Source organism: Ruditapes philippinarum, unplaced genomic scaffold, assembly GCF_026571515.1.
Source record: "Ruditapes philippinarum isolate M1 unplaced genomic scaffold, ASM2657151v2 ctg9772_1_1_1_1, whole genome shotgun sequence".
Taxonomy (NCBI): Eukaryota; Metazoa; Mollusca; class Bivalvia; order Venerida; family Veneridae; genus Ruditapes; species Ruditapes philippinarum.
This window is the reverse complement of record NW_026853564.1, coordinates 36,034-63,366: the sequence shown is the minus strand read 5'-3', so window position 1 is coordinate 63,366 and position 27,333 is coordinate 36,034. Positions and strand designations below refer to the sequence as shown.

At 32.7% G+C, this 27,333-nt stretch overlaps 1 protein-coding gene across 1 annotated transcript; it reads left to right on the top strand.

Annotated features, from left to right (window-relative positions):
• Window positions 1–104: 104 nt before the first annotated feature.
• On the top strand, window positions 105–27,333 carry LOC132737224 (origin recognition complex subunit 3-like). Its single transcript, XM_060724488.1, has 19 exons — window positions 105–218; window positions 1,097–1,139; window positions 1,837–1,928; window positions 2,258–2,396; window positions 2,880–3,040; window positions 8,472–8,570; window positions 9,025–9,173; window positions 9,684–9,843; window positions 10,431–10,544; window positions 11,146–11,279; window positions 14,322–14,385; window positions 15,003–15,125; window positions 15,464–15,543; window positions 16,637–16,764; window positions 20,506–20,591; window positions 24,804–24,959; window positions 25,789–25,905; window positions 26,483–26,547; window positions 26,902–27,333. The coding sequence occupies exons 1-19, from the start codon at window positions 189–191 to the stop codon at window positions 27,005–27,007; spliced, it is 2,046 nt and encodes a 681-aa protein (XP_060580471.1). The 5' UTR covers window positions 105–188; the 3' UTR covers window positions 27,008–27,333.

Below are 27,333 nucleotides of genomic sequence, written 5' to 3'. Positions count from 1 at the left end.
TAAATAAATAAATAAATAAATAAATAAATAAATAAATGTGGAGGAAAAAAAACAACAAGAAAGTGACCCAACTTCAACTCAGTAATTTTACGATTGTTACTTTCTACTTCTTTATAGACCTTTGGGGTACTCTCTACTTTTCATTTTGAAAAACAACTTTATGAAATCTTTTAACTGCGGGAAATAGGATGATGGACACGGCCGGATCTGTTTCAAAAGTAAGAAATTGTTTACAACTTTATTTTATTCTACCCATTGACTTTGTAATAATTCAAATAATGGAAAAGAAAAATTATATTCATCTCTACAAACCAATATACTTTAGATACTGACTCTTACAGAGATGTTGATAACGATTCGCCCCACCGACTACTCGCCCCAACTTCATGATGAGTCGCTCCACTTTGGTGTCGATTGACATAATTTAATATTTAATAAACTTCATTTTTATTCTGTTTGTTCGAAAAATGATATATTGTGTATAAATTTGGTAAAGTGATGTATATCATAAATTAATTTTGAGTTACCAGATAATCATAATGTGTGGTATATTCACCAAGTTGACCAACTTTGAATTCGTTAAAAAACAGACTTGATAAAGTTATGAGAAACAAATTACATACTGTCATACCGGAAAATAATTATTGGGTGTCAGACCTTGATTGGGTTATAAGAGATTTCTGATTTTGCGGCCCTACGCTGGATAAAATAAAGTAATAATTCATAAGTTAAGGAACATTTTTATTTTTGCAACAACATAGATCACAGTTACATAAAAATGATATACATATATATAAAATAACAGTTTAACAAATTAAAATATCATTTCATATAAATGATACATTAAATAAGTTAATGACTGCAATCAGATGAGGCATTGTATAAAATTATCTAAAAAAAACACACAACAGTAATCGGAATGAACTAGGCATGGTCAGCTCGGCCTAAAAATAATATGAAAGTAGGCAAAGCTTTGAAGGGTGAGTCTGATAAGTCTTAGACATAAAAAAGGAAAAACAAATGAAGAGAAATTACTGAGACTTCGCTTTTTTTGGTACTGTATTCGGGTAATAAATATTTATTTTCTCTGTTTCAGGGTTGTTTTGTTTTCAAAGGAAAGAAGAAAAATGCAAATATAGGTATGCCCTTAGATATTAAAGCCACGTCCTGTGGAATCTACTTGTTCCTGTTTTATTTTAATGAACGCCAATTTAAATTATCCGACATTCATTGGCTGTGTAATACTTCAATATTTGTAAAAGATAAAATGCATGTTGAACTTGAAGCTGAAGGTCAGACAGTCTATTGAAGTGATAGGGTACTTTGTTGTCAAAAGTTTAATTATATAAGTCTAACAACTATTCATATGCCTGGAACAATGTGCGTTAAAGCAACTAAAGTCTGAACAATAAACCCTTGATAAATTAACAATTTTTTTATTAAAGGAATTGCTAGGTTTGCTTCACACAATTTTTTCAGCTTGATTATTTGCAAGGATGAAATGATAGGAATTGTACTAGGAAGGCTATCAGTTTTGTCATGATGCGGTGTTAATTTGTGTATTAACCTGCTGAATAATGAATTAGGATATTGGATTTGCCCTGCTTTGAATTTAGAACAGTCCATTTGAAGATTGAAGGGATTTTAAAATCAAAATTCAAAAATTGATCTACCAACAGTATAGAGCTATATCAGACTGCACAGGTGTACAGGCTGGCCTGGCTCTATGCTGGTGGCAAGGGGTAATCACTTTTGGTTTAAGGGTTAAATTGTAAAAAGTTTAGTACCAGTATAATAAGTTGATTTATACCCATCTTGTGGATTTAAATATTTCAGATGACTATTTGCCAACTGACAAGACCAGACGGTCACGGCTGTGTCATACAACATTTGTTCAAATGTGGGAGGAGATAGATATGCAAATTCAGGTACTTATTCAATATGTTGCCTGTTCATGCCCTGAAACCTAGTTATGGTGATAATCAGTAAATAGTCAGAAAGGCACTATCTCTGAAGGGATGAAGCTATTTTTCATTTTGTAAGAACACTGAAATTAGTAATAGCCCAACAGCCAAAAACTAGTAGATTTTCTCTTGAGCTAATTAAAAATTCTAAATTTACAATTATTTACAAGCCTTACTTGCCTAATTTGTAAAACTATTAAAGGGTATAAAGCTATATCTTGTGGATGTTTTTAAAAAGTTTGTAGATGGTAGAATAAGGTTGTTTCCATAATCTTGTATAAATTTTGTTACAGATTCTGCAAGCTGATTTCAACTGTAATATATTTGAAGAGTTGCTGAACTTCACCCAAACATGTCATGAAAAATTCTCACTAGAAGATAAATGTTTCAATAATGCAATTGATGAAATACCTGCAGCTGCCCTTGTTACAGGTTTGTAAGAGTTGTCTCCCATTATTTATGTGCTACTGCTTTTGTCTCGAGTTAGCAAAAGTTGCCTCCCATGTGTTGCTATTACTTGTATTGCTGCTAAAGAAGAGTTTTGCGTTTGTTTTATTGTGCAAAAAAAGAAAAGCAGAGCCAAACAAAAGAATTTTTTTCTTGATGTAAATGCCGAAATAGAATCTGAACAAATTATTCTTTGAGGAAAGGCATATAAATATAACAATAATAACATCAGTATATGCTTGTAATGTCATAAAAAACAATAGAAAGTATTGAATACTTAAAAATCATTACATACAGTATGTATTTTTTTTCAAATTGAAAATGACTGTACTATAGTAAAAAAAACTTTCAGGTTTATAATTAAGTAAGAATAAAGTATATAAATAAAATAAATATGCTAGTGTTTAAGGGTTGAGGGCAAAATGTTTTAATTTTTCAGTGTTTTCACTTTTATCTCCCATTTTGCAGGTGTGAACACGCCTGATCACAGTACGATGTTCAACAACCTGATTGTTATGTTGCGTGAGAGAGTTACACCACAAGTTGCTATCCTCAAGTCCAAAGACTGCCAGAATGTGAAAAGTATTCTTAGTAGGACCCTGAGTCAACTACTGGATAAACAGTACATGGTATGATTCAAATATGTTGTTTTGATATTGTTCACATAACAGTGTAGGGCCTATGATAACAAAGTGTTTCTCTTCCAACAATGATCACCATTAGTTTTCTAGCCAAAACAATATAATGCCCAATAGAATAAATTTTGTATTTTGGTTACCTTAGCCAATGAGTTAAACAAGCCTAAAAACATAAAAAAAATTCATTCTTGCATAGATGAAGTGAAGCACTGAAAATGGAAAAAAAATCTGCAAAGGATAATAAGGAAATATACTTAGAATGAAATTGAATACCGAGAATTTGTATGATTCTTAGCCTGATTTGAGTGAAAAGCGTTGCAAGGCTATTCATTTCTGGATCACTTTGGACAATAAAAAAGATCATTCTGAAAAAAAATTGTGTGAGGCAATGATCTGAAAATTTGCAAACACGCTATTGGTCCAGGCATACATCAAACGGTACACAAAATATTTCTAGTCCCGTCATGTCAAAAATCCTCTGTGGGGTCCCTTTAAGAAGAAAGCAGAATCACAGCTCTGATTCTAAACATGAAATATATGCAAATAACATTGATTCCACATGTACATGTTCTTTTTATGAAAAAAATGTTCAGTTAAAATGTTTTTTGCCTAATTATATGGATTACCTTAAAGTGGATTGTTCTACAATAGGCATATTGTCCATAAGCTTTCCAAATATATATGTTTCACTTGAATATTCTGATAAAGTATTTCTAAGTGATTTAATGTGAACATTTATATGATGAATAATAACATTTTGATCTAGAACATTTTATTATCTGCTATCATACAGCATCATTAATGTACTATGTCTTTCATGGTTTGTTGTTATTTCTGATACATAATTCTTCAACACAAGCTTTCTTTAGTATTTTGCAATCAATATATATGCATGGACCTTGTAGTAAAACCCTAAAAAAATATACCTTCGGAAACTTGACTTTTGGCAGGTAGTTTACGAAGACCTGTCCAGGCATAAAAATCGTAATATAATATCGTAATATGTTAAATATGTGGCGACTGTCTTGTCTTTCTCTGTTATAAATTGGTATTTTTTAGCCAGCATGTATTGGTGTTCATAAAAATAGAATTTGCAATGAATAATAACAGGTTTGGCCTCTTTTGTATTATTTATTCACTTGTGACACACAAGATTATTACCCCACCCACTCATAATAATAATTCAAAACGTTCAAATTGCATTATCTTAAAAATACCTAATGTCTACAATTGAAAAGAGGTTCATATTATAATTATATCACATAAGCTTATATAAATAAAGAAACATAATCACTTAAGTCATTTTAAAAACAAAATGTAACATACGTTACATCAATTACATTGACATTATTCTAGCATTTTTTAACTATTTTTGAAAATTTATGAAAATGAAGAAAACAAACTTAGTTACAACAAACAATGCATATGGTTATATACTCAATTTCTGAAAGTAACACGTTATTTAGTCTTTTGCTGTGTCATTTAACATATTTGTACGTTACCAAAGTCTCATCCATGCAAATATTACCCATAAATGTTATGCAAACTATCACTTTTAACATGATTTAGTAGAAATAACTCCATTTATCATCGCCAGGATTTGTCCAACTTATCTAACACTTAAGTTAGTGAAGAATAAATGCTGAAAAGCTGTAGTTATGTCTTTAGTAATGGTACGAAATTAGAATTTTTTACGTACAAAATGCCAATTTCATTTCATGTATCATTTAGGTTGCTTTAAAAAATATTTCACCTTTGAAATTGAATGCCATCACATCTTGTTTAACCTATTTATGTTTTCTTCCTTATTATATAAAGAGATATTTAAAAGTGATCTCCACATCTCTATGTCTCTCATAATGCTCATTAGTTCGACTACACCTAGTCACATTTAAAAAAAGTTATCCTTTCAATAACTTTCAAAGTATTGCATAGTGGTTAAAAAGCTTTCTCCTGTGTTTTCGATGGTCTTTTCACTAGATTTGCAAGTCGTGTTTTTGCACTTTTCATGAAAAGAACGTCTTGAAATGACTGTTACTGTTACAACAATGGTGGTAACGTATTTTAGCTGTCAGGAGGCCATTTACGCCTTTGATTCTTCCTAGGACCTTACTTCACGCTTAAAGTGTCTTGTTTTACACAAAGACTTGATTTAAACATGAAAGTCGAAGGTTTCAACTTTACTGACAACATCGCCACGAAATTTATGTTCTTTCTGCAACTTACACAGTTATTGTCTTAAATAAATATACGTTCAACATTTTTTTCTTGTTTCTGAACTTCTAATCATAATTTATTATGGTCTCTTGCAGTTTTCTCTTCTCGTTGTAATGATAACAATACTCTTTTCTATCATTTCGGCTTTACATCCAGTCATCTAAAATGGAATTAAAAAGAGATTACAAAAAACATTGTCTGGTCTTAAAAAATAATACTATTCATCAAATAAATTTTACCCAAAAAGTGGAGTCCTCTTCAGAGAAATGCATAAATTTGGGTGCACTATAGAGCAAGCGTATGTTCAACGTCAAATACAGCTTTCATGATCACAGACTCAATCAAACCATGCCTGTAATTTTCAGTAAATTTGCTGTTTTTAATGCTTCCGAGGGATCACTTATTTTACCAGATATTTATACATCACAACAGCAGATGTGAAGTGCTGTGTGGCAGCCGTAAAAAGTTGCCCCGTACTTCACTTCAGTATTGTAATATTTTTCTGGTCTTTCGGGATCATTGAATCCAGCACTTTAAAGTGTTGAGAATTTAGTACCGCTCAATCCGGTGCTAGGGGGCATGAGGGATGTTGCACTTTTTCATTATCCGTCATATACAGACTCAATCAAACCGGTTCTGCAATTTTCATGTAAATTTGCTCTTTAATGCATCTGAGGGATCACTTTTTTACCAGATATTTAAATTACATCTGTAACTGTTATTGACGAGAGAAACAGAACTCAATAAAAAGGAGGCATTTCCCCTGTGGTCACACGGTTGTAGGTATGACAGGGCTTTCATGTTTTGCTTATCAAAAAAAGCACCCGAACTATTTATCAATCACTATAAATGAGTTATCTGTTCCTGCTGTAGTTTTCATAAGTATAGGACGAACAGCATAAGGAAAGAAAAGCAAACAGACAGACAAACGCTATTAAAGATAGGCAGATGTTTACAGTATCTCTGAATCAAGTTTTACAACTATTAAATTTTATTCTTTGGTAAAGACAAAAAACTGAGAGCCAGACGGACAGAAAGGCAGATGTTTTTAAACAGAAAGACAGACGGTGTAGATGGACATAAAGATATCCATATTAGATCAAACATCTTTGATTCATTACGTTTGTATTGAAACTATCTCATCTCATGTGTTTGTAAAATTGTACAACGAATTTAACACTCAAAATGGGGATCTATTACCAATGGCAAAGCTGCAGTAAACTCCGAATATAGCTCCTCATCAATATTTGTAGCACAATTTAGTTAAACCAGAAACACATATAGCATGTTATCTACACTTCAGCCTCATTAAAATGCTCATTTTGGGGTCCAATGTCTCAACACCGCGTTCTAACGAGGCTCTCATTAGAACGCTCATTGCGAAATTACCGCATTACCCCACCCACTGCATATATATTTAACGCTGATTTTTTTACTTACTGTTCAATGAATATCGACATTATCTTTTTCTAAAACCATTCAATGATGTAAACATATATTATATTCACAAATAATACTAATTATATTTAAAAGAAAGGAAAAACTTTCGAAAGAAAATTATAAATCATGAATGTAGTGTAAAACAGGTAGCCATTACTGTAATGACGTTTTATTAACTAGGGGACACAACTAAAGCTGGACTGTAAATGACACTGTAATTTACAGTCCAGCTTTAGTTGTGTCCCCTAGTAAATCAAACGCCAATTACCACCTGTCATGGCCACTCTATTTACAGTGCAGGATTTTAAATTGATTTTGGGCTTGTGGGTTATTTAATTCAGCGAGGTTTACATGTCAAATATATGTGTGTGAATTTTAGTTTATTTATACTCACCACCGAATGCCAATGTAACAGTTATGATATGAATTTGAGATTTTGGAAACAATTTGATGCATGACTGATGGACAGGTAAAACAACAAGAGCGGATAAACGCTTACCTGGGCATGTTTTTCACACCTTTGGCGATCATAAATGTCCTAATAACAATTGTTTATTGTACTTGGCTATCAAATTGAGCAAGCGTTATAGCGCGCTATAAATCTAAGTCTACTTAAAAAAAAAACTTTTTTTTTTTGGGGAAGTTTTTTTTTTTTTTGGGAGCCAAGGTCTATGAGCGCTCTACTGAGATTAGCGTTATAGTGAAGAGCGAGTTATCGAGGCTACAGTGTATGTCTCTGGTTAAACCATGGAGCTCAACAACAATTTGAACTGCTTACTGTGACTGTAAAATAAGTTTTCTCCCTTTTTTGGAATCACAATTTTGAAATTGCATAATCATTGTAAATTCTGTATCTGTTTTGACTCCCCTGACATCTCATATATCACTAGTATGAAAAAAAGATAATATACTCACGCTCAGTATTACCTTTCAATTCTTATCTTCCAAATGTTATTAAAATGTAAACATAGTAGCTATCATGCACAATGACATTTTTTTACCAAAAACTAATGATCTGTTAATAAATATCATGCATTTATGATAATAAAATTAATAACAATTTATTCTAGATTTCGTGCATTATTTACCCAAACACGCTTCCGTAGTTACATTTTGAAGCTACCCAGGATAAACTTAAATTTGTTTATTTTTATTTTTCCTACTTCATAAACATCTTATCATCAAAAGGAATGTTACTATATAGGCTAATGATTATTTATATCTCATGAAAATTGCAAAATCTTCACTGTTTTAAACGACAAACACTGATTAATATACACACGAAAACCCATTACAATTCATTCATTGTATTTGATATTTGGGCATGCATGAGGCTAAAACATGTAAAAACAAGTAAATATAATATGAAAATATATACATACTTTGTACAACAGCTTCAAAATTCAACTCTAAGTAGTAAATGTGTAAATTTTGATATATTTAAATCGCGCGGCCTCATAACTTTTGTTTACCTCGACACCGGTTACAGTATAAAACTCTGTGTATGGTGTACATGCAGAGCCATATAAAAACTCGAAACAAATGCAAAATTTGAATTGCTTTTTTTACTGGTTTGCCATGGTTAGATTTTTTTAGGGTTTTTACCTGTTTTATATGATGTGTATTACAAACTAAAAATGTTAAAAAAGCTTGTGTTGCAATTTGTTTGACGTTAAATTTTTCTTTAATCGGACTAATAACAGACCTTCCACTGTAGACCAATTCACTTTAAAGTAACATTGCCTTCTTGGCATTTTTTTTTTAGGATGATGATGTGGTTGATAATGAAGATGCCGAACTGAACTCAAAATCTTTACCTTTGACCCTTGCCACGTTGTCAAAATGGTACAGAAATAAAGTAATGGTAAGTCAGATGTCTGTCTTCTCATATTTTTGTTTATCTAAACATTTAACTTACTTCTTGAATATTTAAAAATGCTCGCAATATGGAGGTAAATGTCAAGAATTTTTTGTGTTTTTGTTAAGTGAAGTTAACAATGTTTTTGTTCTTGTTACAAATTGATTGTTACAAATTGAAACTGTTTTTGTTATTTTGTAGTAAGTTGGAATATATTTATTATTCTGAAGACAAGTAGGGCTAAAAAGAGATATTTGTCTCTTATACTGGTTCTTTTGAAAATCTTATTGAGGAGACAGTATTGCTTTTGGAAGGCGTCTGGTATTTTAGAGGTAACTTGAGCTAAGAGTGTTATATTTAGGTTAGCATTATAACGAGTCGCGTTATAATGGGCTGCCAGTGTACTTACTTGATGGTTTGTTTTGTCAAATGTTTCAACTGTAATGTCTCTCTTTGTCAGAGAGCCAAAAATTTGTCATCACCAAAGAAGCGTAAATCTACAGATGGAACACCTGTTGCCATGGCAACCTACCCTCCAGTTGTTGTTGTGATGGAAGACTTTGAAAACTTTGTACCGAGAGTTATTCAGGACTTCATAAAAATTGCCAGGTGATTTTTACATAACTTTTCTATTTAGATCAGATTTGAACAAGAACATGGCTTAGCTGAGGCTATTAAATTTGATCATTCTTAGTAAAAGCATTCAGTGTATTCTCTTTGTATACCATATTTCAGTACACATTCTTTGTGTATCTGGTATGTACTCTCATTGTATACCAGTATCAGTATGCAGAATTTATTTTAGTTTGATTATGTAGAAAGATATAAGCTTTAAGAGACACTTTTGAATATGTTCCTTAAATAAACCAGTTCTAAGAATTTGTGTAAAGTTTCATGATTGTGAAAACAACTACTTGCTTCTGACGAGATTTGGTCCATTCAGTATACATTACTGTAGTTCTAATTGTACTTACATTGTATATGATATATCCGTTTACTCTGCATATCACATTTCAGTGTACATATACTTCTGTTGTTTATCATATTCAGTATTCTATCTTTGTGTACCAAATGTATTCTCTTTATAAACTTTTCAGTGTGCTTAATATTATATTTCAGTAATTACATCAATGAAGTGCCGTTAGTTTTCATATTTGGGATAGCTACATCTGTCTCGGCCATTCATCGTCTGTTGCCTAACGAGGTGTCATCACTACTGTGTATGGAGAAATTCCAGGCTCCACCATCAAGTGAATATCTCTCCCTGGCTATAAATAAGGTGACTTTGTTCTTATATTACTTTTCTGACTTATTACAATCATTGTTCCCTCTAGAAGTTAGATAGAGGTTATGGAGGTCAGTGTTTATCTTGAATTTAGATATATATTAATAAAACTTATCTTGGGAATGCTAAAGACATATGAGTGTAGTTGGGAATGCTGTCTTAATATCGTGAAATGTTCAAGGTTCAAACGGTTTAGAAAAATGAAAGAAATTAACTATTTAATGCTATTTTTTACTTGTTAAGAAAAATAAAGTAAATTAACTACTTAATGCTATTTTTAACATGCATTAACCCTACATCAAATGAAATGAAGTTATTGAAGTCATTTTCGATTGCAAGTAATTAGAATTTAATCAATTTCAAGCCTTAAATAGTGCTGGCTCTGTACAAGTGGCACAGGGTAGTCAGGATCAACAATCAGATGAAAACTTAAAGTGGTAACTTCTACATGATTGCTCTAAACCTCACAATTTAAAGCATTATTGCAAAACAAATTTGAGGTGTTGAAGGGTAGAAAGACATATAAAACCTACTTGAACATATGATATTCGTAAATTATTTTGTTACACATTTTCCTTTAGATTTTGATGACAGAAAATTACCCGTTCAAGTTAGGTCAAGGCGTGTTCCAGCTGCTATTAGATATTTTCCTGTACCATGACTTCTCTGTGCTCAACTTTAATCAGGCTCTAAGGGTAAGTTCCTTCTAGTGTTTTGTTGCAGAATCTTTCACTTTTGAATCTAATCATTAAACATGCAATTAGGGCAGAGTTAACTTAAGACACGGGGAAATTACATGGATGATTGGTTAAGGTTGCTGTATTCCAACCACTTGCCCCCCGCCGGATCCAAGCAGGAAAATTTAGATTCTTTTATGTGAGGAAGCTTTTCAGCTAGATGATGGAACATTGATGGCTCTACTCAGATGCCAGCTTGTGTCTGAAATAATACACTGAGGAGGGCATGTGAGGAATTCCTCCGCTAGTAAAGCTGGGAAGACATTATTAATACATGTATCACCTCTTTAAAGTGTTGATGTGACTTGAAATCCAAAAACTCAAGCAAACATATTCTGGATGTAGAGATTAGTTTATTGTTTTGTTAGTGATGTCAAATGTAACTGTATTTCTTAACATGCAAAGTGTTTCTAGATTATCTATGAGTAAAAATTTGTTTTTCCCTCAAGAACATATAATTGCCAACTTCTCCACATGAATTGTTTAAAACAGTGTTGAAAGACAGTGATAAGATGAACTTTTAAGTTTGTAATTTCATTAATTTACATTTTTAACACAGTTTGCAATGATGGACCACTATATGACTCAGTCATTGAGTTTTCTATGCTGTCCATTAAATAATGTGGAGTCTGTAGTGAAGACAATGGATAGTGCTGATGTAGAACAACTTCGTCATCTTAAATCATTTATGAGGTAGTTATAAGTGTTTATCATTAATGATGTATTCATGAGTGTTTATTATTTATAAGGTATTTACAAGTGTTTTAATGAGATATGAGTGTTTATCATTTATGAGATATTTATTATGAGGATATATCATTGATGAGGTATTTATGAGTGTCATTTATAAGGTATTCATCAGGGTTTATCATTTATGAGATATGTATGAGTGTAAATCGTTTATGAGATATGTATGAGTGTTAATCTTTCATGAGGTTTTTATGTTTATCATTTATAACATATTCAGGTGTTGGTTATTAAAGTTTAGAAATATTGAATATTTAAGAGGTATTAATGTGTGTATAGAACTCTTAAAGGACATGTGAGTTATATATTAGTGTTTTGAGATGTCCTTGTCATCTATGAGGTGCTAATCAGACAGTCTGTAGAAAACTCCAGTCATTTACATGTTGTTTAAAGCATCACAGGAAAACATTTCCAATCACTTACAAGGACATCTGCAGGTTACTGATGGATATATTTTGTTAAATCAGTTACTATTTTAAGTTCATGATAACATTTTTGTGTCGCCTCTACGGAGTAGTGGCGACATATAGGGATCACTTCTTCTCCGTCTGTCCGAGCGCACGTCTGTCTGTCCGCCCGTCTGTCTGTCCGTCACAAAACTTGTCCGGACTACTGCTCATAAACTACTGGTGCAATTTCATCCAAACTTTACAGGAATGATCAGTACCAAATCTAGTTGTGCATATTGTCAGCATTTTCTGGTTCAATGATTTTTGTCAGAGTTATGGCCCTTCAATAATTTTTATTTTTAAAGTTTTTCCGGACTACTTCTCTTATACCACTAATGCAATTTCAATGAAACTTTACGGGATTGATCTGTAGATCAAGTCCTTGCGCATATTGCACAGGTTTTCTTGTTGAATGATTTTTGGCCGAGTTATGGCCCTTTGATAAAAAGGTGTTTTTATGCCCCCACAATGTGGGAGCATATAGCGTTGCACTTGTCCGTCCATCCGTCTGTCCGTCAGTCCGTACGTCCCAAAATCTTGTGAACGCAACTCCACTTAAACCGGATGGCAGATTTAGCTTAAACTTACAGGGATGAACAACCTTAATGTGTAGATGGTAGTAAAGGAAGGAATTTTTGCTGCGACCAAATTTAACAGAATTATGGCCCTTTGTTGATTTTTTCACTAGATACTATGTAGAAATTTTGTGAACGCAACTCCTCTTAAACCGGATGGCAGATTTGCTTAAACTTACAGGGATGAACAACCTTAATGTGTAGATGGTAGTAAAGGAAGGAATTTTTGCTGCGACCAAATTTAACAGAATTATGGCCCTTTGTTGATTTTTTCACTATATACTCTGTAGAAATTTGTGAACGCAACTCCTCTTAAACCGGATGGCAGATTTTGCTTAAACTTACAGGGATGAACAACCTTAAGGTGTAGATGGTAGTAAAGGAAGGAATTTTCGCTGCGACCAAACTTTACAGAATTATGGCCCTTTGTTGATTTTTTCACTTTATACAATGTAGAAATTTTGTGAATGCAACTCCTCTTAAACCGGATGGCAGATTTTGCTTAAACTTCCAGGGATGAACAACTTTAATGTGAAGATGTCAGGAAAGGAAGGAATTTTTGCTGCAACCAAATTTAAGAGAATTATGGCCCTTTGTTGATTTTTTCATTATATTCTATGTAGAAATTTTGTGAATGCAACTCCTCTTAAACCAGATGGCAGATTTTGCTTAAACTTCCAGGGATGAACAACTTTATTGTGTAGTTGGCAGTAAAGGAAGGACATTTTGCTGCGACCAAATTTAACAGAATTATGGCCCTTCGTTGATTTTTAGTTTTCAACTTGTGGCACATGTAGTCCAAAAAATATTTGACCTAGAGTCACAAGATTGACAGAACAGTGGTGTGTGGGGGCATCCGTGTCCTATGGACACATTTCTAGTTTTCTGTGTGTTGCCAGATACACAAAAGCTTGTCCGGACCATTCCTCATAAACTACTGGTGCAATTTCATCCAAACTTTACAGGAATGATCAGTACCAAGTCTAATTGTGCATATTGTCAGCATTTTCCGGTTCAATGATTTTTGTCAGAGTTATGGCCCTTTAATAATTTTTATTTTTAAAGTTTGTCCGGACTTCTTCTCTTAAACCACTAATGCAATTTCAATGAAACTTTACAGGATTGATCTGTAGCTCAAGTCCTTGCGCATATTGCACGGGTTTTCTGGTTAAATGATTTTTGGCCGAGTTATGGCCCTTTGATAAAAAGGTGTTTTTTTTTTGTGTGTTGCCAGTAAGGCCCCCACGACTACACGTTTAAACGGATTCGTTTCGATTTTCATTCATAAACGTTTACGATATTGTTTACCGTTTAATCGAAATGACCAACATTTCTTAATCATTGCCTGTAATCATGGATTTTATCAATTCTAGTGGTTTATTCCAAAGTAAACAAACGGAAAATGGGTGTTTACAACCCTCCACACAGCATTACCGTGAAAAATTGCTCGTGACATAATACATTTTTGGTAAAAAATGGGGTAACAATGCAAAAAATGTGTGCTGACTCAATCGTGATGAGCCTTGCACATTCTTTATTTGTACATGTATTAAAAATAGAAAGAAAGAAATCATTTGGCGACTCAAATACATGGTGTGTATAGTACTTAGAGGTACCACTGTTTAAACGGTATCGTTTCGGTTCTTAGCAGTCGTGTAAACGTTTACAAAAAATTGTAAACGTGGGAGCCTTAGTTGCCAGATACACAAAAGCTTGTCCTCACTACTCATAAACTACTGGTGCAATTTTATCCAAACTTTACAGGAATGATCAGTACCAAGTCTAGTTGTGCACTGTCCATCTGTCTGTCCGTCTGTCACAAAACTTGTCCCAACATGAAATTGGCCATCATGAGGCGACACATGTGATCACTGATCGCTCTTGTTTAAACATTTTAAATATAGGACATACTGTGGATTCTGTATGCTTCAGATAAGGTTATTTTATTCCTTTTTTTATTTCAGGTATGTAGAGAAATGTAGCGTTAAAGAACAACCAGATCTTTTATTAAAGGACTCATTTGCTAAGGTAAATATATAAATTTTGTCTGGAACTACTTTAGATGTATTATATGTATATAATTTGAATTTTTGGCTCAGCATATTATGCTGTGCCAAAAATTCAAATTTCAAACTTTGAGTCAGTGAAGGTAAAAAAAAAAACAATATCATTAGGTCAGGTCAAAGAAACACCATGATTACAGTGTACAGGTTGCAAATTTGAATAGATTTTGATTTTTTGTTTGTTTTTGTTACAATATTTGCGCTAATATTTTGGACGAATCCTGCCTAAATGATATTATGTTGGCCAGGTTTAGATATTTGCATAGATAAGAAAATAGATAATTTTAACATTTTGCCATCATAAATTAAGAACACAGACTCTTTCCTCATCTAAAATAATCTAAAAATTGATGTTTTTTGTTTGTTTGGGTTTTACATCACACCAGCTCAGTATAGGTCATATGGTGACTTTCCAGCTTTACTGGTGGTGGAAGACCTTTGGATGATTTCAGGCACTAATTGGCACATGAGTACAACCACTGACGTTTGGTCAACCTTAACTACTAAGCCATGGAATGCCCCATATTAATTTCTTTTTTCATATTTATATTATGATAATGTGAGTAAAATTTAAAATTATTTTCACAGGACAGGATCGTGGAGTTGATACATGCTATACATGACTATCAAACAGATTTCTTTCCCATTTTGAAATGTTTACATACTTTAGTGTGCAAATTACCAGGTTATCCCCTTGGCAAACAGGTAATTAGTATATTTTATATTGTCTAAGTTTTGATTTGCTCTCATACTATGAAAGTTATATTGCAAACAACTGTTAATATACCATCATATAGCCTGTCAAAAATCTTTATAAAGAATTTATAATGCAGCAAACTTCCTTTTTTGAGAAAAAAATATGATTTTTCATAAATTGAGGGCACACGTGTATATAAAACTATATAAACGTCACGATTATCCATGAAAAGCAACGTTACAAACATGCAGTTTTATAAAATCCATTAGTTGCATTTCCACTTCTTTGGTCATATACTAACTTTTGAAATTTATATAATAAAGCAAAGTTTATGTTGTCTTTTCAGGTTAGAGAAGTATATTCAGTGACTCTACAGACAAATGTGTTTGATACAGAAGACTATAAACAGGCGAAAGATTTACTCAAGTAAGTTCCAGCTTTTATACATCTCTAGAGCAAAATCTTTTTTTTTTCAACATGATGTTAATTCAACACATTGTGTCATATATGTATGTTATAAACTGAAAATAAGACTAAAGTTGGATGGATTTTTCTAATTATGTGGCCGCTTGTGCCTGAAATATTCCGGAGCTTTTCCTCCTAACTTAAAGTCTAGAATGTTATCAAATATTTACCATGTCAGTAGGGGCATCCGTGGCCAAGTGGTTAAAGTCTTTGACTTCAAACCACTTGCCCCTCACCGCTGTGGGTTCGAATCCCGACAGGGACTTTGGATTCTTTCATGTGAGAAAGCTATCAAACTAGCTTACGGAACGTCGGTGGTTCTACTCGGGGTGCCTGAAATAATGCACGGAAGGGCACCTGAGGTCTTCCTCCACCAGTAAAGCTGGAACGTCGCCATATGACCTATACTGTGTCGGTGCGACTTAAAATCCAAACAAACACAAACCATGTCAGTATGGGGGTATTTAGTAATAATAATAATAATAATAATAATATCTTTATTTAAAGAAGGTTACACATTAAGAACATACAATAACAATCATATATATCTTATTTCCAATGTGGCCTTCTGAAATAGAAAACAACAACAACAACAACAGGACATGCATAGGTAGAAAAATGAATGTATAATATGTAATTTTTAGAATAATACAACTCATATACTTTCGACAGACACTCAACAATTTGTTTAAACATATACGTATATTGCATCATTCGTTCGTTCGTTCATTCAGTGGGTACCTTTTAAATGATTGATAATAGCATGAAAATTTTGATTTTTGACCATGATTTAAACTATTTTGTATGAATTTAAAATTGTAAAGTCAATTTAATTTATATTTACGAGTACTGAATTTTGTCATGAACTGATTGCTTTGAAAAAGGTGTATTTATGTATGTTTATGTTCATGAATACTGAAAAATGATAGATTCAATTAATTAAACATTTCAAATAATGATAGAAAGTATAAGATAGAAATTCATATTTAGACAGTAATTTTAATGATACTAAATGTTGAGTTAGTTTGTCATATAATATACCCCCTGGTTTCAGAATGTTATCTAAAGATGAATTGGGAAGTTTATTACAACAGTGTTGTGGTATCCTAGCAACAGAAAAACGCCTTACTATTGTGCTTAAAGAGATGGAAGAACAGCTCAACAAAATAGACAATATTGATAGTAAGTAAGGGATAGAAAAATATTCAATGTCAAGTTTAAAAATTAGTTTATAGATATGGCAAATGTTGCTTTTTACACAAGCCACAACTTTCTCAAATATTTAATAGTTCATTATACATAATGTATTACTGGTCTAGTGCTTCAGACAAGTGACTTAAAATATGAAGCTAAAATTGTCACTTCATTTCAGTTCAGTTTATTGGCAATCGGCTATAATTTGCGTTTGGCCATTTACAATATTTTCAACTTATGGCAAAGACACTACTGGGCAGGAACCAGTTTCCGGACAGAATTCGAGTTTTTTTAATTGTCTATTTTTTAATAATAAACATGCATTAATAAAACTAACATATCAAAAACCTGAGCTCTTACTACATCCGATAACACAATTAATTCTGCCTGGTGACGTAAGCAATGTACAAACTGAAGGGTTAAATTAGGTCATTAAAAGTGTAAATTTTTCACATTTGCAGAACCAGTTTCCAGACATATATTAAGCTGCTATTCATATCTGTTTTTAACTGATAATTATTCTAATATAACAAAAAATTTCTTCTCACATATTAGCTTTCTTATATAATTAAGCTGATTTACTGAAAAATGTTTACGATCGGAAAAATAATTATCACGTGATTGGTCTTGGAATGCCTGAAAAGTGAAACGGATATTTGTGTGTTTACGGCAGCAAAGAAGTGCGAACGTGGAGTAAACCTAGCTAAACACCGTTTTCCGATACGTTACAGATTTAGCTCTGGGGAATTACACCCAATGAACTTCGAATGAAGTACACTGTGCATTTATTGCTACCCCAAATTATATCCCGAAATAAACAAAATATTGCGCATGCGCAGAACAAATTATATGCCCCAAAGGGATATAAGGCTGTTTTTAAAACACAGGTAAGATATCCTCACAAAATTTTAATGATGTATCAACTTGAAAGGAAGTTTATTTTCACAAACAATCAAACCAAGCATCTTCATGACATATAATACCGATCGTCATCGATAAAGCCAAAATTAAGCCGTTATAATACTTGTCCGGAAACTGGTATTGTCAGGAAATTGGTTCCTACCCAGTATACACATTGTAAACATGTACATGAAATTTATTGACAAAAGGCGAGAACAAAACCTATCAAACAAAATATATTTCAATACAAATCAATCTGTAGATGAAACATATAAAGTAGTAAGTAAAAGTTTTCGTAGATCCAATGCTTCCTATATATACCTACCTTGTATAAACATTTTTATGCCACCGCAGCAGCTGCGATGCGGTGGCATATAGCGATACACCTGTGTGTGTTTGTATGTTTGTGTGTTATGTAGATTATATAGTGAACTTAAAAAATCTTCTTGTGAAAAACCACTTGTCCAATTTCAACCAAACTTGGCAGGATTGATCCTTGGGTGAAGGGCTTCCAAAGTTGTTTAAAGAATTTCATTCCATGGAGAAATCTGGTTGCAATGGCAACCAAAAGGAATTATAAGAATAAATTTAAAAAATCTTCTTGAAAAGACCCAAAAGGCCTAGAGCTTAGATATTTTACATAAGGCATTATCTGGTAGACCTCTACCAAGATTGTTCAAATTATAGCCCTGGGGTCAAAATCAGCCCCGCCCCGGGGGTCATTGATTTTCACTATATATACATATAGTAAAAACTTAAAATACCTTCTTGTAAAGACCAAAAGGCCTAGAGCTTAGATATTTTTGCAAAGGCATTGTCTGGTAGACCCTTACCAATATTGTTCAAATTATAGCCCTAGGGTCAAAATCGGCCCCGCCCCGTGGGGTCATTGATTTTCACTATATGTACAAATAGTAAAAAACTTTAATACCTTCTTGTAAAGACCCAAAAGGCCTAGAGCTTAGATATTTTGCATAAGGCATTGTGTGGTAGACCTCTACCCAGATTGTTCAAATTATAGCCCTGGGGTCAAAATTGGTTTCGCCCCGGGGGTCATTGATTTTCATTATGTTCATATAGTAAAAAATAAAAAATCTTATTGTCTGAAGGTGCAAGGCTTAAAAAGCTTTAATATTTGTTAAATGACATCATCTATAGGTACTCTACCAAAGTTGTTCAAATTTTGCCTGCTTATTGTCAAAATTAGCCCCGCCTCGGGGGGCGGGGTGTCTGTTTTTTTTTTCTTCCCCATTCCAGGTTTCCTAATATGTATATTGTAAAAAACTTAAAAAATCATTTTCTCACTAAATTACAAAGGCTAGAGTTAAGATATTTTGCATGAAACATTGTGAAAGTGAACCTCTACCAAGTTTGTTCAAATTATTAGCTCTGGGGTCAAAATTGTTCCGCCCCGGGGGTCATTGATTTTCCATTATGTTCATATAGTAAGAAATTAAATAAAATCTTATTGTCTGAAGGTACAAGGCTTAAAGCTTTAATATTTGTGAAATGATATCATCTATATAGTCACGGACTCTACCAAAGTTGTTCAAATTTTGCCTCTAGGCTGTCAAAAATTAGCCCTTCCCACGGGGGCCATAAGGTTTTCCTTATATGTATATAGGTGAAAAACTTAAAAAAATCATCTTCTTCTAAAAGTTTTACAAAGGCTAGGAGTTAGATATTTTTGCATGAATCATTGTGAAGTGTAACCTCTACCAAGATTGTTCAAAATTATAGCCTGGGGTCAAAAATTGGTTTCCGCCCCGGGGTTCATTGATTTTTCATTATGCTACATATAGTAAAAAAAATAAATTTTTTTGTCTGAAGGTACAAGGGCATAGAGCTTTTGATGTTTGCTATATAATATCAAATCTATAGGTCCTCTACTAAAGTTGTTCAACTTTTCCCCTGGTGGAAAATTGGCCCTGCCCAGTGATTCTCATTATGTACACATAGTAAAAAAACAGAAAATAAAACAAATGTTTTTCTGAATGGGAGAAAGCTACAGCTTAGATATTTCAACTTAAAATGTTTGTTTGGTGGACCTGTATCAAGATTGTTTTGAATTAAAACCCTTGGGTAAAAATTTTGCCTTGCCTAAGGGGACAGTGACCTACTTTTCTTGTCCTTTGATGTACACGGGCAATGAAATTTGTTGACCAATGTGCACAGTTTTAGTTGTAAAATTGAACTTTGATATCAGGTGACCTAGATTTTTGATGATGTGACCTACTTGTCCTTTGATGTATAGCTATGAAATTTGAACCACTGTGCAAATCTAGATTAAGTATGTACAAGGTAACTTTGATATCAGTCTGACCTATAGATTTTTGAACAAAGTTTCTTACTGTGTTTGTCTTTTGATGTAGTTCATGAAAATTTTAGACTGTGTTGAAATATGACCTTCACTTACCAAAGTACTAGACTCAAGTGCATTGATATGATCTGTGTGAAATATGACCTTCACCACCAAATTCACTAGACTCAAGTTTCATTGATTGTATTCCACGTCTGATCTTTTATTGGCATTGAACAAATAGCTTTTAACCACTATTCTGATAATAAGAATTAGATCATGGTCCAGGCTTGGATCTTCTTATGCATTTTTATGAACAATCCTTCAATTGTATAGAAACAAAAAAAATCTGTTCCTACACTACTATTTAGTGTTGTATTAATGCGGGCTGCAATAGCATTTTTCTCAAATGCAATCTTGTTTTATTACTTGAGGGCATCAATTGGTTAAATTTTTAAATAATTGGCCATGAACATTGACCTAAAAAGTTTCGGTATACCACAATAATATGAAGGATTTTCTATATTTAGATATTGTGGAGGAGGTGGACGAGGAGAATAAGGAACCAGCCGACACTAATTTACCTTCCAGGACCTCATTACATCAACTTAGACAAGTATGTAAGGTCCTTTTTAGCTCGACTATTCGATAAGAATAAGTAGAGCTATTGCAGTCACCCGAGCGTCGGCGTCGGCGTAACCACTTATGTTAAAGTTTTTGTAATAGTTAAATATTTTCAAAGTCCATAGACATATGGCTTTGAACCTTTGCACACTTGTTCACCATCATGACCCCAACCTGTAGACAGGAGGAGGTAACTCTATCAAGCATTTTGACAGAATTATGCCCCTTTTTCGACTTAGAATTTTACGTTAAAGTTTTTTGTAATAGTTCAAATATTTTCAAAGTCCATTGACATATGGCTTTGAAACTTTGCACACTTGTTCAACATCATGACCCCAACCTGTAAACAGGAGAGGTAACTCTGTATCAAGCATTTTGACAGAATTATGCCCCTTTTTCGACTTAGAATTTACGTTAAAGTTTTTGTAATAGTTCAAATATTTTCAAAGTCCATTGACATATGGCTTTGAAACTTTGCACACTTGTTCACCATCATGACCCCAACCTGTAAACAGGAGGAGGTAACTCTATCAAGCATTTTGACAGAATTATGCCCCTTTTTTCGACTTAGAATTTACGTTAAAGTTTTTATAATAGTTCAAATATTTTCAAAGTCCATTGACATATGGCTTTGAAACTTTGCACACTTGTTCAACATCATGACCCCAACCTGTAAACAGGAGGAGGTAACTAAAGCATTTTTGACAGAATTATGCCCTTTTTTCGACTTAGAATTTACGTTAAAGTTTTTGTAATAGTTCAAATATTTTCAAAGTCCATTGACATATGGCTTTGAAACTTTGCACACTTGTTCACCATCATGACCCAACCTGGAAACAGGAGGAGGTAACTCTATCAAGCATTTTGACAGAATTATGCCCCTTTTTCGACTTAGAATTTACGTTAAAGTTTTTGGTAATAGTTCAAATATTTTCAAAGTCCATTGACATATGGCTTTGAAACTTTGCACACTTTTTCACCATTTCATGACCCCAACCTGTAAACAGGAGGAGGTAACTCTATCAAGCATTTTGATAGTATTATGCCCCCTTTTTCGACTTAGAATTTACGTTAAAGTTTTTTAATAATAGTTCAAATATTTTCAAAGTCCATTGACATATGGCTTTGAAACTTGTGCACACTTGTTCACCATCATGACCCCAACCTGTTAACCTGTATCAAGCATTTTTTTTACTAATCAACGCACTAAAATAGTCGAGCGTTCTGTCCTACCGACAGCTCTTGTTATATGAAATGCTTATTGATTTATATTGTTGGTAAATCTTGACTTTTATATATACTAAATTATGTCTTACTCTGAAAATCTCTAACCTCGCACCGCTTGGGGTTCAATCCCATTAGCAATTTTTGATTCTTTCATTTAAGTTATGTAAGCTACTTTACTGAACATCTGTGGTTTCTAACTTACTGTCGCTTGTGCAAAATTAATGTACAAAGGTTTACCTGAGATCTTCTTCCCCAGTTTGGGAAAGTTGTTACTGACATTAACATGTTGGGGTGACTTAAACCAACAAAACAAAGAAAAAACAAACTGTTCGACCATTGGAAAAATTTTTTAGACTTGATCTGTATTTTCCCGTGATTTTCCGTTTTCATTTCTCCCCTAGGGATCACATTTTCCAAGAATCTCTATTGTTATACAACTTGTTTAACTAGCTTTTAATGTTTTTATGTAAATATGGGCCTAACCCTTGGATTCAGCATCATTCAGAAGTTTGAGTCCTGGCATAACACCACATGTGTTTCATGAAAAGGCTCAAGGAAATTTCTTATTAATTTGTATCCAAAATTTTTTTAGAAAATTTTTATGATATGATAATGATGAGGTGGAGATAATTTAAAAAAAATTTTTTTGTTATTAAAATTTCAATTTGTTTTTGGATTTGAAAGGTTTATCATGATATTTTTCTGATATAACGAAGAGAACAAATTAACTGCTAATGTTTCATGAAATAAAATTTTTTTTTACTCCCAAAAAAAATTTTTTTTTCCAGAGACTTTTTAAGAAAATAGTAAAAAAAAAAGAATTGTCTCCATATGAAAGCTTGAGAAGAAAATTTTTTGATCATTTTGATGCTTTATTTTAGGTAATGTTATTTTTAAAACCCCCTTATTATTTTACTATACTGGGTGAATACAGACTTTTAAATGAAGATTATGCAAAAGTTTTTTCATGTAATAAGGAAGTCTTTCAAAGTTTATATATCACCTACGTATTAGCTACTGGAAAATTTAAAGGTGGATATTTAATTTGGCTAAAAGTAGCACAATGTACAGAAAATATGAATTTTAATGGTAAGATCTTTACAGCTTATATGGTGTGCTTGTAATGTTCTATGTAATCCTAATCTAGCCAACTTTGGTTATTATAAAACTTAGCAATTGTTAAAAAAGGGTCATATAAACCTTCAACAGGTGTTGTTATGTAACAAAAGATTTGTGTTCACCTTTAAAGATAAGTACTTGTAATAAATAAAAAAAGAACGATTTTAATATAGATGTAACTACTCTGGTTCAGGTTTTGCCCAATTAACCTAAGAGTAGATTTGCGAGTTATACCTTCAGCTTTATTTCAGATGGGTTGATGGTTTAAAGTCAGGAGTCTCTTGCCTTGCTGGAAATATTGTGCAGAATGAAATGGGAAAGATATATCCTCATACTTAAGCTTGATAATTGCAGTTTGACCATACTTAATAGTGCCGGAGTAGTTTGGATAGTAACACTAATATAATTAGAGTTTCAAACTTGCATAATACTGTAACCCAACGAATATTCGCCACCAATTAATATTCGCTTTATTCGCGAATGGCCAGCGAAGCGCGAAATATTTGTTTTGCGCGAAATAAGTCCAGCACCGATTTCGCGAATTAATTGGCGGAGAGAAATTTTTATTTTAGACGTGGTTATGCCCAAAGCTACTTGACCGGATATATTCGAATTTTACGGGCACCTGTTAGGAAAGTAATGAATTGTATTGAATATATGCCATAAAAGCACAAAAAAACACAAACCAAGTAAAACTACTACTATTTTATCCCAATATCAAAAGAAACACTATGTCAATAATAGCAACTCAAATTAAACATCCACATTTTAATACAGTTATAAAATACTATGTAGGCCTATTGTCAATCACGTTCCGTTATAGGGGATGACTATACGGAACATGTGTGTCAGTTTTAAGTTTCTTCATGATTTTACACTTCTATACAAAGTATATGCATACAAAGTACTCGCACTTATTTTAAAATAAAATGTTTGAATAAATCGTTTGACAAAAATGGGAAACTAGTGAGCATCAAGCAAAAGGCTATTGTTTTTAAGGATCCCTATAAAATAATTGTTTGAGTGAATTGGTAAGACAAAGGTGGTATAAACCTATCAAGCATCACAAAAGGGTATGGGTGTACATAATTACAAACAGTGAAATACAAGATTGTTTCATACTTGTATCGATTTTTACCCGTCAAACTTAACAGCCTGTATAGCTCAATTGTTTAGATTGCGGACTCATATAACATAATTTTCTCGCCATGGGTTCGATCCCTGATTGCAGAAGGTATTTTTTTTTATGAAACGCTTAAATTGAATTTCTTAAAGACTTTTCTAGATAAAATGAAAACGAACGATGCGTACATGTACATATATAGAGAACATTTTTTGCTGAATTGTGACCACACTTCACTTACCAATACAATATAAGGCTAGCGTATTGTTAATCCCATTTAAGACACCAATAATGATCTCAATTATTGAAGATTAATAGTCGGCTAATGGATTTTACTGCCCCATCGGACTTTCCAATCCGCGATTTTTTTTTTCGAAAATCAAGAAAACGCGGAAATTAATATTCGCGAATATGTCCGACCTCGGCAAAACGCGAAAATTTGTATTCTCAAATATAAATTGGGTTACAGTATTTTGTTGAAATATTTGATCCTCAGATACCTAGCATTGCTAGCTCAGGGGTAAATTAATAAGGAATTGAACCTGAGCTTGTTAAGTTTGAATTTTAACATTTACTACATCTTCTTCTTTATGATTTGGTAAAAGAAATAATAAATTAATATGCCTCAACTTATTGACAACAAATGTTTGATGGGAAAGATGGCAGAGAATTTTTTTTACCATATACGGTACCATATAAATTGTTTTTTATGATGCTTAAGTACAGTGATGCTTGTATTTTATTTGCAGAAAATACTTGATATGTCCTCTGAATGTACCTCTACACGAGATATTCTACTATAATTCATCCCGTACCATTAAACAACGTCTCAACGCCGCACCGAGATCCGCCCTACAAATGGCTCTCAGTAACCCACACTATTATCTACAGGTAAACAGAATCCATCTTTATCTTTTCGTTCTTAATTGTTAGTTTATACAAATTTATTTTTGTTTGATATAGCTTATTGAAACATTCTTGAATCCATTCTTGGAACCAATCTGTACTAAGCAAGTGTAAAGTTTCTTGCTCACTTAAACAACGGCTTGTCCTTGATTGGGTTTGAACATTTAGTATGGTTTCAATTATGCTGTCGGACCAGTAGTGTATTTTTGTACTGAAATTAAGATTTATGGTTACATACTGAACAGTTGATGATGTTTCCACTGAAAACAAGGGGATTTGTTTGGCAAGGTGAAGGTTCGTGACATTAAAGCATTTGATTTATACATTTTTAGTAGTTAAGTAGCTAGGTTACGGATGTTGATTTTACCGGGTTCTTACATGTGTCTTAACATTTAACCTGCTGGTACCGGTTGAATACACCCATCCAACCAGTGCAGACCAAGATCTAACAGCACATCCATGTCATCTGATTATGTTGTTCACTTTTTGCTATTCAGTCTGTACATATTTTTAAAAATATGTATTTTTGAAAATATATTGGTGTTGTCATGATAGAAAGATGGACAAGTCTATTTAAGATATTAAACATGGTATGAGTTGAATTATAAGGAAAATCTTCTCCCTGTTACTATTAAAGCTTGGTAGTGATCAATGCAAATCAACTATATTTGTCTGACAAAAAGTCCAACAAGTATAACTCAGATTTTTACACATTAAAAAAAAATTTACTATTTTCAGATTTTTTTTTAAAGCCAAACTATCATGAAAGCAAGGAGATTTGTATTTGTATACAAACAGACATTTAACATTTCAGTGCGAGTGTTGTATGACAGAATCTGGTCAGATCAAATGTATGATGCCAGATACATGTATAATATATAAACTACACCTGGAGTGTGGGCAGCTCATAAATCTGTATGACTGGATGCAGGTAAAATTATAGTTCTGTTAGCTTAACTTTGAATAATGGGTATACATGTATATGTTTGTCTTACTAATATAAGCCTGGCCCCTTACTAATATAAGCCTGGTCGGTGATCACTAAGAAAATATCAGGATCAGGATCAAATGATCCTGATTTTATTTTCATTAAAACTAAAATTGATTTTATTTACATTAAAACTGCAAAAATTACAATATATTTATTCTAAAATTTCATAAACATGCTATTTCAAGCCCAGTTTTATTCAGTTAATGTTAAATATTTAATCTATGAAGATAAATTATTGAGAATGTTTGAGTTTTAAAATTTGACGCTAATCCTAAAGTTTTTGGGAACACTGGGCCTGCTTCAATAATGCTGGATGTTTAATTTGCACTTATCAAACGCATTTAACATTGAAGTTATTTAAATTAAACTTTAGAATTGTAACTGGAATAATAGTTGTACATGCAGGTCACTATTGAAGACTAATAACTTTAGTGTGGATTTTATATTGAATTTTACCCCTTGGTGAACTTTATAAATTTTTGATTAAAGTTTAGTGGCTATGTTATTTATTTTTCAGGCATACTTAACCGTTGTTCAACCAGATGATGATGATGAATCTAAAGAATCTGCTCAAGAACTACAGTATCCTTGCCTAACTAACTTACTCTAGATTTTGTTATAACCGTTGCCTGGTTTGACCTACCTTTTCATGGTCCTGAACATATGATTTTAGCTTAAAAGTCCACCACGTGTGGGAAGCATTTGGTCTGAACTTTTCAGCTCTTTAGGTTTGAATCTTTAACACTGTTGACAGAAATGCCTAGAAATTATTAGTCATGAAAAGTTAATTGACCAATCAAAATAAATTAAAACAGTGGTATTGTTAACTAGTAGATATATATGTCAAATGAGGAATACTTTTCTATGTGACAAAGAAATTATAATGTATGCATTATATTGTAGATTATCTTTTCCCCTTAACTCACACATTATCAGGGCACGTTTCATACAAGCAGTGTCGCAGCTACAGTTCCTTGGATTTGTGAAACCAACAAAGAGAAAAACTGATCACGTGGCCAGACTGACGTGGGGAGGATGCTGATTTTGAAAAAAAATTGTTGAAATAGAACAGATAATAAATGCACCTATTGAAAGGAAGAAAAAATATGTTGAAATAGAACAGTTATAAAATGAATTTCTTAATCGCTGTTTATTTAATGCTGCAAATAATGTAAAGAAATTCATGTGATTTGAAAATGGTGTTGAAATTTGATGTTTTCTTTTTTGATCAGGTGGCGGAATGGAAAGTTTTTAACACCAAGGTGTTAATGATATACCAGTCTAGTGCTATTATAGGTTAAAAACAAACTTATCTCATTGATCCAGAAATAGTGCTGTTATTGCGTATATATAGCTATGTTGACATAA